This window comes from Nerophis ophidion, linkage group LG23 (assembly GCF_033978795.1).
Source record: "Nerophis ophidion isolate RoL-2023_Sa linkage group LG23, RoL_Noph_v1.0, whole genome shotgun sequence".
In the NCBI taxonomy this organism is placed as follows: Eukaryota; Metazoa; Chordata; class Actinopteri; order Syngnathiformes; family Syngnathidae; genus Nerophis; species Nerophis ophidion.
In genome coordinates this window covers 10,091,381-10,104,205 of record NC_084633.1, presented here as the reverse complement: position 1 = coordinate 10,104,205, position 12,825 = coordinate 10,091,381, and the positions used below count along the sequence as shown (strand labels likewise).

At 39.5% G+C, this 12,825-nt stretch overlaps 3 protein-coding genes across 5 annotated transcripts in view; 2 read left to right on the top strand and 1 right to left on the bottom strand.

The window, feature by feature from the left end:
- The window catches only part of LOC133541255 (dexamethasone-induced Ras-related protein 1-like), a 5,952-nt gene extending 2,166 nt beyond the window's left edge, over positions 1-3,786 (top strand). Inside the window, exons 2-3 of one of the 2 annotated variants that reach the window (XM_061884542.1) lie at positions 2,179-2,437; positions 3,088-3,786. In XM_061884542.1, coding sequence (XP_061740526.1) covers positions 2,179-2,437; positions 3,088-3,614 — 786 coding nt within the window. In that variant the 3' untranslated portion in view covers positions 3,615-3,786. Of the gene's footprint in view, positions 1-1,910; positions 2,438-3,087 lie in introns of both variants that reach the window. The other variant, XM_061884541.1, reaches the window with a different exon arrangement.
- Positions 1-12,825, top strand: part of LOC133541254 (ubiquitin carboxyl-terminal hydrolase 22) — a 100,575-nt gene that overhangs the window by 2,136 nt on the left and 85,614 nt on the right. The window lies entirely within an intron of this gene.
- On the bottom strand, positions 7,207-10,549 carry med9 (mediator complex subunit 9). The gene is made up of 2 exons (XM_061885383.1): positions 10,425-10,549; positions 7,207-8,380 (listed from the first exon to the last, which is right to left on the bottom strand). The coding sequence occupies exons 1-2, from the start codon at positions 10,502-10,504 to the stop codon at positions 8,149-8,151; spliced, it is 312 nt and encodes a 103-aa protein (XP_061741367.1). The 5' UTR covers positions 10,505-10,549; the 3' UTR covers positions 7,207-8,148.

Below are 12,825 nucleotides of genomic sequence, written 5' to 3'. Positions count from 1 at the left end.
TTTATAATTGAATCACTTGTTTATTTTTCAACAAATTTTCAGTTATTTTTACATATTTTTTCCGAATAGCTAAAAAAAGACCACTACAAATGAGCAATATTTTGCACTGTTATACCATTTAATAAATCAAAAACTGATGACATAGTGCTGCCATCCGGGAGGAACTCAAAGTAAAGCCGCTGCTCCTCCACATCGAGAAGTGCTAGATGAGGTGGTTCGGGCATCTGGTCAGGATGCCACCCGAACGCCTCCCGAGGGAGGTCTTTAGGGCACCATGGGGAAGACCCTGGACACGTTGGGAAGACTACGTCTCCCGGTTGCCCTGGGAACGCTTCAGGTTCCCCCGGGAAGAGCAAGACAAAGTGGCTGGGGAGAGGGAAGTCTGGGCTTCACTGCTTAGGCTGCTGCCCCCGCGACCCAACCTCGGATAAGCGGAAGAAGATGGATGGATGGATATTTTTTTTCAACCAAAAATGCTCTGCTCTGATTAGGGGGTACTTGAAATAAAATAAAAAAATGTTCACAGGGGTTACATCACTGAAAAAAGGTTGAGAACCACTGAAATAGAGCAGTGGTTCTCAATTGGGGGTACTTGAAGGTATGCCAAGGGGTACGTGAGATTTTTTTTGAATATTCTAAAAATAGCCACAATTCAAAAATCTTTTATAAATGTATTTATTGAATAATACTTCAACAAAATATGAATGTAAATTCATAAACTGAAAAAAAGACAACAATGCAATATTCAGTGTTGACAGCTAGATTTTTTGTGGACATGTTCCATAAATATTGATGTTAAATATTTATTTTTTTGTGAAGAAATGTTTAGAATTAAGTTCATGAATCCAGATGGATCTCTATTGCAATCCCCAAAGAGGGCACTTTAAGTTGATGATTACTTCTATGTGTAGAAATCTTTATTTATAATTGAATCACTTGTTTATTTTTCAACAAGTGTTTAGTTATTTTTATGTTTTTTCTCCGAATAGTTAAAAAAAGACCACTACAAATGAGCAATATTTTGCACTGTTATACAATTTAATACATCAGAAACTGATGACATAGTGCTGTATTTTATTTCTTTATCTCTTTTTTCTTGTTCAACCAAAAATGCTTTGCTCTTATTAGGGGGGTCCTTGAATTAAAAAAAAAAAATCACAGGGGGTACATCACTGAAAAAAGGTTGAGAACCACTGAAATAGAGAGTAAATCCAGCACAAAATAGACATTATAAACAAAGAAAGGTAGCTAACATAGAAGCGAATAAAAAATAAAGTTCCACATTTGTTCCCGATATTAAAAAAAAAAGAAAGCGCAAAAAAAAAGGAGCTCTTATGAGGACAGAACCACAAGCATAACAGTGCACAGGAAAGGCCTGGGATGTGCGCCCCCTTCCGCTCGAACACCATACTGCAGGGTCTTATGTCTGTATATTGTACAGGATTGCTTATTATTTTAATTGGATAGTAGTCTGTTTATTTCAATTGTTAGTTGTTTTTTTCCTTTATTCTTGTGCTATTTTTTTCACCCCATATTTGTTTCCACTACCGCACCTTAAATTGGAGTCTTTAATCTCGTTATATGCAAATATAATGGCAATAAAGTATATTCTATTCTATTATTACGAGCGACGGTGGAACAAATAAATACATCCATCCATCCATTTTCTACCGCTTATTCCCTTTTGGGGTCGCGGGGGGCGCTGGCGCCTATCTCAGCTACAATCGGGCGGAAGGCGGGGTACACCCTGGACATAAAATATAATTATAGTCAATTTAGAAAAAAAAAAAATTAAAATGCATCCACGTGACTGGCACCCTTCCAAATTGTGATATTTTTAAAGTCTATCAAGTTTTTTGTTTGGTTTTTTTTTTTCTCCCCACTCTATCTCTCTCTCTCTCTCTCTCCAGCCTTTATTCTGGGACGGCCACGTTACGTGACGCACAGACTAAACAGGCATAGTAACCACCACGGCGGGGGGTCCGTCCAGCCGTCGGGAGGGGAGGAGCGTGGGGGGCACGTGACGCGTGACGCACAGACGGGGGGGGCGTGGCCATCCCCTCGCATAAATACCCACGGCGGGGCCACATGCAGAATCAGTGAGACCCCCTCCTCCTAACTCCAAAACTCCCTAACCACTCGCGCCTTTTTCCACGCACACCGACCATGATCAAGAAGATGACGCTCTCCGAGAACGAGTTCAACATCCCGGCCAAGAACTGCTACAGGATGGTCATCCTGGGCTCCACCAAAGTGGGCAAGACGGCCATTATTTCGCGGTTTTTGAACGAGCGCGTGGAGGAGCAATACACGCCCACGATCGAGGACTTTCATAGGAAGTTGTACAGCATCAGGGGGAATGTTTACCAGCTGGACATTTTGGACACGTCTGGCAACCACCCCTTCCCCGCCATGAGGAGGCTCTCCATCCTTACAGGTGCGTTTTTATTTATTTTTTTTTAAACAGTGCGTAATTACGCAATGTAGTTTTACCATATCTCACTATTCTGCAGGTAGTTTTTGGGTGTTTTGTTTTTTTTAAACAGTGCGCAATTACGCAATGTAGTTTTACCATATCTCACTATTCTGCAGGTAGTTTTTTGTTTTTTTCAAACAGTGCGCAACTATGTAGTTTTACCATATCTCACTATTCTGCAGGTAGTTGTTTTTTTTAAAACAGTGCGCAACTATGTAGTTTTACCATATCTCACTATTCTGCAGGTAGTTTTTTTTTTTCAAACAGTGCGCAACTATGTAGTTTTACCATATCTCACTATTCTGCAGGTAGTGTTTTTTTTTTTTAAACAGAGCGCAATCATGTAGTTTTACCATATCTCACTATTCTGCAGGTAGTTGTTTTTTTTAACAGTGCGCAACTATGTAGTTTTACCATATCTCACTATTCTGCAGGTAGTTTTTTTTTTTTTAAACCGAGCGCAATCATGTAGTTTTACCATTTATCACTATTCTGCAGGTATTTTTTTTTTTTTTTTTTTTAAACAGTGTGCAACTATGTAGTTTTACCGTATCTCACTATTCTGCAGGTAGTTTTTGGGTGCTGACTGTGCATTGCTCTTTTTTTGGCAGGCGACGTGTTCGTCCTGGTGTTCAGTTTGGACAACCGGGAGTCCTTCGAGGAGGTGCAGCGCCTCAAGCGGCAGATCTATGAGACCAAGTCGTGCCTGAGGAACAAGACCAAGGAGAACGCAGACGTGCCGCTGGTCATCTGCGGCAATAAGTGCGACCGCGACTTCCAGCGGGAGGTGCGGGAGGAAGAGATCGAGCAGCTGGTGCGCGGCGACGACCAGCACAGCCGCTGCGCCTACTTCGAGGTGTCCGCCAAGAAGAACACCAACGTGGACCGCATGTTCCAGGCGCTCTTCGCCATGGCCAAGCTGCCTGACGAGATGAGCCCCGACCGCCACTGCAAGGTGTCGCTGCAGTCCAGCGAGCTCCTGCACCGGAAGTCCTTCCGGGCCAAAAAGTGCAAGGACGCCTACGGCATCGTGGCGCCCTTCGCCCGCCGGCCCAGCGTGCACAGTGACTTGATGTACATCAAGGAGAAGGCGGTGGGAGGGGGACAGGCCAAGGAGAAGGGCTGCGTCATATGCTGACCCCTACAAAGACGCCATCGGAGAGACGAAAGCGGTGACCAAAAGACCGACGATACCTCGACTGACTTTGTTTACATTGCCACCCCGGACTTGAATGTTTACGAACAAAATATCAACGTCTATTTATTATGTCTGTCAATTTTTGCATCAAATAAAAACTTATTTTCCTAAATCCCCCTCCACCGTCTTATTGTTCTATTTCAAGGTTGGCTTAATCCAGAGGGTCCCTTCAAACAGTGGGGCAAAAAAGTATTTAGTCAGCCACCGACTTTGCAAGTTCTCCCACTTAAAATAATGACAGAGGTCTGTCATTTTCATCATAGGTACACTTCAACTGTGAGAGACAGAATGTAGAAAAAAATTCAAGAATTCACATTGTAGGGAATTTTAAAGAATTTATTTGTAAATTATGGTGGAAAATAAGTATTTGGTCAACCATTCAAAGCTCACTGATGGAAGGAGGTTTTGGCTCAAAATCTCACGATACATGGCCCCATTCATTCTTTCCTTAACACGGATCAATCATCCTGTCCCTTTAGCAGAAAAACAGCCCCAAAGCATGATGTTTCCACCCCCATGCTTGACAGTAGTTATGGTGTTCTTGGGATGCAACTCAGTATTCTTCTTCCTCCAAACACGACGAGTTGAGTTTATACCAAAATGGATACATGGATGATACAGCAGAGGATTGGGAGAATGTCATGTGGTCAGATGAAACCAAAATATAACTTTTTGGTATAAACTCAACTCGTCGTGTTTGGAGGAAGAAGAATACTGAGTTGCATCCCAAGAACACCACACCTACTGTGAAGCATGGGGGTGGAAACATCATGCTTTGGGGCTGTTTTTCTGCTAAGGGGACAGGACGATTGATCCGTGCTAAGGAAAGAATTAATGGCGCCATGTATGGTGAGATTTTGAGCCAAAACCTCCTTCCATCAGTGAGAGCTTTGAATGGTTGACCAAATACTTATTTCCACGATAATTTACAAATTCTTTAAAATTTCTACAATGTGAATTCCTGGATTTTTTATTTTTTTTTTCACATTGTCTCATAGTTGAACTGTACTTATGATGAAAAATACAGACCTCTGTCAACATTTTAAGTGGGAGAACTTGCACAATCGGTGGCTGACTAAATACTTTTTTGCCCCAATGTAGGCGCCCACTGTGTGCTTCGGAGGCCGGAGCACCCACAGCGGGTTTGATGGCAACTTCCAAAACTTTAGAAAATTTTGGAAAAATCAATCTCGCTGTTTATATTGTGACGAGTTTGGTCCATTTTGCATATTAAAAAAAGTCACAAAGCAAAGAGTGGTAGTATGAACAATGCCAACACTGTCATCAATAATGTGACATATAGTGAAGCCACACTTAACGACTACAAACACATTTTGGGAGACTATTTGCACCGCAACACAACATAAACACTACAGAACAAATTACCACAATTTCCTGGAACTCCGACTATAAACAAACATCATTGGTGGATCTACACCTAACATCCACTGTAATGATACCAAGTACAATGGCGTATCTAGTCGATACTACTATAAATACATCAATATTCTCCGGCTTCCTACCACATCCAAAGACATGCACCTGAGGATAGGTTGATTGGCAACAATAAATTGGCCGTAGTGTGTGAATGTGAGTGTGAATGTTGTCCGCTAGGTTAAATTCGTGACGTCATTTTCGAAATGGCGGAGGCGGCAGGGTCGGCAACCTTTACCACTTATAAGGCCATTTTGACCAATTTCTCAACGACAATACGAGACGCATAACTCTTTTGAAATGTTTAATGAAATTACACAGCTTAAAGACTTTTTTTTTTGCTTGTACTATTGTGTAAACCAGGGGTCTTGTTCATCAGCCACACCGTTTACACTGAAGGTTGTGATATAAAGAACTTTAACACTCTTACTAATACGTGCCACACTGTGAACCCACACCTAACAAGAATGACTAACATATTTCTGGAGAACATCGCCTCTGTAACACATTATAAACGCAACATAAGAATTACCCAGAATGCAATGCATCCATGACTCCTACTGCTTATATTATACAACCCGCTAGCACCAAACCACCCCCCACCCTCTTCCGTGCCGTCGGTTGAGGTGGGTGGGGTATAGTAAGAGTCATGGCATTCTGGGTAATTCTTATGTTGCGTTTATAATGTGTTACAGAGCCGATGTACTCCAGAAATGTTTTTGTCATTCCTGTTTGGTGTGGGTTCACAGTGTGGCACATATTAGTAAGACTGTTAAACGTGTTTTTATCACCCAGTATGCCTTCCAGACTCGTCCGTGTGACAATAAAAGCAGCGAAATGCGACAATTGTAGGTTATTCCAAGCTTTTAGTGCTGAAAATAATAACCACAATAACACTTTTTTAAATTAAATTTGTTATTCGTGATGTCACCCTCACATCACTCTCAAGTTTTTACTGTATGCCATTGGTAAGCGAAGAGGTTTTAAAATTATTAGCGCCTGCTTATCATTACCGCATGCCTGGAATAGGCGCAGGAGTGAGAAGAGGTTTTAAATTAATTAGCACCCCGGCGGCTATTCGAGAAAATACGGTACTAATTCATTTTATACCACTTGTCCTTAATAATGTTGACAAAATAATAGAATGATAAATGACACAATATGTTACGGAGCCTTTGTTTGTTTACTTACTACTAAAAGACAAGTTGTCTTGTATGTTCACTATTTTATTTAGGAAAAAACTTGCAATAAGTTAAAGTATCAATGATTGTCACACACACACAAGGTGTGGCGAAATTATTCTATGCATTTGACCCATCACCCTTGATCACCCCCTGGGAGGAGAGGGGAGCAGTGAGCAGCAGTAGTGGCCAGAAACATGTTTAATGAACCCTAAGATTATTTTGTTACGATAAAGCCAATAATGCAATTTTTTGTGGTCCCTTTGATTTAAAAAAGTACCGAAAAGTATAGAACTAATTTTGGTACCGGTACTGGTATATGTATTTTCCTCACGCACTAGTTGACTAAAAGAGTGCGCGCTTGCCCGACACAGCGGCGCGAGTGCGATGATGTAACATTATCGATGGGAAAATGCATTTTTTGACAACATGATTTGCCTGAGCGGCTATGGTCCCCAACAAATTGATTGGTACCGAGCCACAGAATATTTTTTTTTTATTAAATCAACATAAAAAACACAAGATACACTTACAATTACTGTCCCAACCCAAAAAAACTCCCTTTTTCATGCCAAAAAAAATAAAAAATCACCCCCGCCAGGCCGCGGGAAAAATTATCAACCGATGACCGGTCTGCAGCTACAAAAACGTTGGGGACCACTGGTCTATGAGACACCGAGAGTAACAAGCGGTAGAAAATAGATTAAAAGGGACAAAAAAATAATAATAATAGTGAAGACTTTCCGCGGGCCGGATTTTGGATGCGGGCGGCCCGTATTTGGCCCTCAGGCCTTAGTTTGGAGGCCCCTGACCTAAACTTTACTGCTGCCAGGTATTCTTTTCTATAGTTTTGTAGTAATATTTTCAGAATGTTTGTTCTACTTTTGGCCAAAGTAAGACAAGAAAACAATCTGAAGTTGTCTTTTTTAGTTTTAATGCCGTTATTTTTATAGTCCGGCCTGTGTGTGCACAGATTTCCCTCCATGCGGCCTCTGAGCTCAAAAGACTTGGACACGCCTGATGTACAGTATTAAAGTGTATTTAACAGCTGCACCAACAACAAAAAAGGGGAGCATTAAACAGAGAGTAGATCCAGCAGGTAGCTAACCTAGAAACGGTCGGACACATAAAAAATAAAACTTGAGACTTCCCTGCGGGCTGGATTGTGGACGCTGGCGGGCCGTAGTTTGGGGACCACTGGTGTATATCAAAGCTACACATTTGCAAAAGCATGATTTGATACACATCTTTCTGTAGAGCAGGTGGAAATAACAGCTTTCCTGCAGGTAATGGATGCTAGCTGGTGAAGCTGTGGAAAGTGTAGAACCTTACTCCCAACACCTAAGAGCTGTGCTGGACAAAGAGCTTTCAACCCGTGGCAGTTAGCTCATTGGCGAGCACTGCTCAAATAACTACATAATCAGTGGTTGCTATTCTAAGCCTGTTGTCTGTAGGGCTGGGCTACAGTTGTTTACATGTATTCAATAATTACTATCATAAGCAAAACTGAAGAAAATTCCCAAAGCTTGAATGGTTTGCTCTTCTTCCACAAACACTTACCAATACCCAGAAAAAGAATGCAATATTCTTTTGCAGCTTTAATACAAAATAAACGTGAAAATCCCTCAAATTGTGCACATGCAATACAAAACATACATCGACGTGGTCAGAATACAATTGCACCACAATGGCGTTCCTTCCATTTAGTCCGTTTTCTCCGAATGCATCTGAGATAGCCTCCAGCAGCACCCCCTGCCACCCAAAAGGGACAAGCGGTAAAAAATGGATGGATAGATAGATGTCCTTGAGTGTTCCATCTAAGAGGATGAGATCTTCCAGAATCTTTCATTTAAGATCTTTCAAGGTGCTTTTGGCACGTCAAACATGCAGAGGCTCTTATATTTCTGCAGCAACTGGTTCTTGGTGTGGACCTGCTCCCTCAGCGTTTCCAACTGCTGCTGCTGGTCCACGGGACTGCTCTCTATGCCGGGCATGGTGGAGATCTGGTCCCGGGCCTGTTGTATTTTTGCCTTCAGCTTGTTCAACTCCTGGTGCACATCCTGGCTCTCGTCCTGACTCTCCTTATCCATGCTTCAAACGGAAAGAGCAGATTGTCGTTGAAATTGTTGTTCATCTTCTCGTTCTGTGGTTTTATGCCTTTTTTCAGCCAAAGCACATTTTTTTTCATTGAAAACATGCGGATGCACACCACCAGCAGAAATCATTAAAAAATGAAACTTAGCACCTGATATTTACAGTAAAAAGTCGTTCTCCCTGATAGGGATATGATCTTATTTGGGTGGTCTTCAGAAACACAAAAGCTTCCAAAACATATTAGAACTGTGTTGCTGCTTGGGACGGTTTTGGCCAAAAGACTCATTCTCAGAGACTGGAATACTCTATCTGCACCCAACTTCAGGAACTGGTTAAATGAACTTGTGAATGTAATGACTCTTGAAAAAATAAGATTTATAAACTCTACAAATATGAATAAATGGGAATTAACCTGGAAACCTTTACTGACATATATTGAAGCATAACTTATAGACATTTAAAGAAAAACTAAACTGCCATCTTTTTGTAGTTGTATTCCTTTTTTATTTTTATTGTTATTATCTTTTGTACTGATTCAACACTACACTTGTTTTTCTTGTGTCACTTCTGATATGGTTTTGTCATGGTTTACTTGCTTTTTTGTAATTATTGTTTTGTATTGATCAAGCCCTGTAACTTTTCCTTTTTTTCCCCTCTAAGTGTGTACGGTGGACAGGCCCTCGGGAGGTGATCTTGTGAACACTTCCTGAGGATCCTTGATGCCGAGGTATGTTCATCCATTTTGCTGTGATCTGGATAGCCTGCTGATCGTGAGCCGCAGCGGGATGGATGGATGGATATATATATATATATATATATGTATGGATATATATATGTGTGTGTGTATGTGTATATATATATATATATATATATATATATACAATATTTGGGTATATTTTCTAATAATGTCTGTACTGTAAACCTTGAGTTGTTAAAGTTCATGTGCACCTCTCTCCTCAAGTGTGTATGTGTGTGTGTATGAGTGGATGTGACTGTTTGTCATTTTAACTGTAAAATCTAATAAAATATATTTGCACAAAAAACAAAAGTAAAAATAACATTTGCAAAAAAATAAAAAATAAAAAAAAATACAAAAAAAAAAGTCGTTCTCACAGTTGATAGATATGACTTTAAACCGTAACCAAGCAAAAACTAAACTGCCATCTTTTTGTAGTTGTATTCCTTTTTTATTTTTATTGTTATTATCTTTTGTACTGATTCAACACTACACTTGTTTTTCTTGTGTCACTTCTGATATGGTTTTGTCATGGTTTACTTGCTTTTTTGTTGGTCTAAAAGTAGGTGTACTGTCACGACCTGTAACATCAGGGATGCAAAACATTAACAGTGCAATACGTTTTCATAACATGGTCACTACTGCCTACTTTGTCTTGTTATATTCTTATTTTACTGTTATATTGTTATTCCCATTGTTTTTATTCTTTTTGTAATATTTCTCTATTTTGTTTCCTTTTAAACCCCCATTATTTACTTTTTTTAAATTGATCTCAACTCTGTACACTGCTGCTGGAATTTTAATTTTCCTGAAGGAACTCTCCTGAAAGAATCAATAAAGTACTATCTATCTAACTATCACGCCGTGACTTATTTTGAGGTTTTGGGTATTTTCCTGTGCGTAGTGTTTTAGTTCTTGTCTTGCGCTCCTATTTTGACAGGTGGTGACAATACACCTACTTTGAGACAAGAGCTGTAGTCATGCATGCTTGCTTATAATTTGAATTCTTATCCAACACTTGACAGAACAACTTGTTATAGTCAATATCAGCTGCCGAGTTTCATTTTATAATGTTTTCTGATGGTGGTGTGCCTCCGCATTTTTTCAGTGGTAAAAAATGTGCCTTGGCTGAAAAAAGGTTGAAAAAGACTTCAATATAAAAAAACACTTCTAGTCAGTCTACCTAAGATGCTAACTAGTAGCTAGCGTTAGCTATGGCTTGCACGTCAACAACCAGGGCATTAAAATTGTGTAAAAAAAAACATGCAGTAGGGACGTGCCTTAAAAATCAATTTGTGGCCTTACCATTTAATTATATCATGGACTAAAGGCAGTAAAGAGCAATCTTCGCCCTCTTTCTCCTGCTTCGGCTGAGGTGCCGCCATTATGCTCCCCTGTTGACGTCCGGCGCGTCCTGATGACGTCACGATAAATACAAAAAACTGTCGACGCAAAAGAAACAAATGTTTGGATTTACGATGTATGAAAAACAATTTGAAAATGAATTTGACCTTTGCAACCTCATTATAATATTGGGTAAGTTTTATATTCATAAATGTAAGTTTCTCAATACCTGACCTGTTGAAAATATTTACTTTAGAACACTTTCTACCTCTAACATTTCTACCGTATTTCCTTGGGGCTTACCAAAGGCATGCGGTAAAAGTAAGCATGCGCTAATTATTTTAAAACCTCTTCTCACTCCGGCACTTACCAAAGGCATGCAGTAAAAAATTGAGTGTGATGTAAGGATACCATCATGAAAAGCACATTTAATAAAAAAAAAAACGTTATTATGGTCTTACCTTTACTTATAAACATAGTCCATACCAGCTCCTTCTGATCAAAAGCATCAATAACTTGTATATAGAAGTATTTCTTATCTTTCTTTAGTTTCAAAAGTCTCTCTGTCTCAATGGAGATCTTCCTTTATTACCTCTTCCAGCACTCATTGTCTCCTTTTTTGCAGCCGAGTAGTCGCAAGAAGGATCACTAGCGTCCTCTACCACCAGGAGGCGGGAGTCATTTAAGAACGTATATTTGACACACGCAGCTACGGTATTGTGACGGTCTCAAACCGTCGTCTTGCGGGTTCCCAGGACCACCAAGGAAGGACATGGCTTGAGCAGTTTGACTTTGTTTATTTTTCAATAAAACCTCAGTTCAGGTCGCTCTTCCGCTCCTCCTCTCCGCTCGCTCGTCGTCTCCTCACCGCCATCTTGGGCCGGGCTCCAGCGTGCCCAGCCTGTCTGTCGGACCGTCGGCTCCACAGGTATATTAATAAAACATAGCTGCTTACTGTTCTTTTTAGCATACCGGCATTCATTAGCTTGGACTTTAAATCCTACTGAATAGCTCTTAATCTTCTTCCCTTTATGCAATTTCAAATTACCGGTATTGAAATCAGCCTCCTCTATTTTGAAAATGACGACAGGGGAAGTGTCACTCGTGAGGTCACGAGTTTACCAGGCGGTAATACTAAGTATGCGCTAATTATTTTGCGAAGCGAGTTTGACCAGGCAGTAATTCAAGGCAGGCGCATACTATATGCCCGGCGGCAATTCAAGGAAATACGGTATGTTCATCCCTAATGCAAAAATGTGTGTGTATGTGTGATGACAAATTGAACCGGAAGCAGTATTTTTAGATTTTCCTTTGCGTTTAGCATGTTCTTAGCATAACACTAACACCTTTGTTCAGCAGGAGTACTATTGTCGTTCTAGAAAAGTGTCATTAAATAATTGTTCAACGTTTGTCTCAGAAAAGAAAATAGAAAAAATAGCCTGAAATGTTTTAATAAATAGAAATAGAACAAATGGAAGGTACACAGACCTAAAATACTGCGTCCGGTTCAATTTGACATTGATTGATTGATTGATTGAAACTTTTATTAGTAGATTGCGCAGTACAGTACATATTCCGTACAATTGACCTCTAAATGGTAACACCTGAATAAGTTTTTCAATGTGTTTAAGTCCACGTTAATCAATTCAAGGTCATCACACGAATAATCACACATTTTTGTATTTTGGATGAATATATATTAATTTTTTCTGTTTATCTGGTACAATACAAATACATAAAAGGAAAACAGCAAAAAATCAAATTTCAATGGCAATATTTTAAAGTAAATCAACCATTTTTTTTTTGTTTTAAAGTCTGCCATATATATTAAAAATCGATAAATGGCCCGAATTTTTTTATTTTTTTTTATTTGCCTTTAAGAATTGGAAATATAATGAACAGAAGGTGCGCGCACCGTTTTAGGTCAGTGTATTTCGTGGCCATTGTTTTTTATTTTATTTTATAAATGTACATTGAAAAGCAAAAAATTATTGGTCTATTTGAATATCGTTTTTAAATACAAAAATTGAAATTTAAACAAAAAGCGTTTTTCTTTTTTTGTTTGTTAAAAAGCAAACACTCAATATAAAGCGGTGTATTTCATTTTTCATTAAAGAAAGGGTAACATCCCACAGGAAAAAGAAACAGAAAAACAAACCAAAGCGGATATTTTCATTTCACCGATACCGGAAGTATCGATTTATCAGCGCGAGAAAAAACAAAATATCACGAATATCTTTTAGCTAACTGACATTTAGCTTCATAATCGTTAGTTGTTAAAGTTATTGCATCAATCTATCACAATTGATTAATATGGCCGTTAATTACAAGTGCCTTAAAGGGCTTCAGAGACCACAACAAC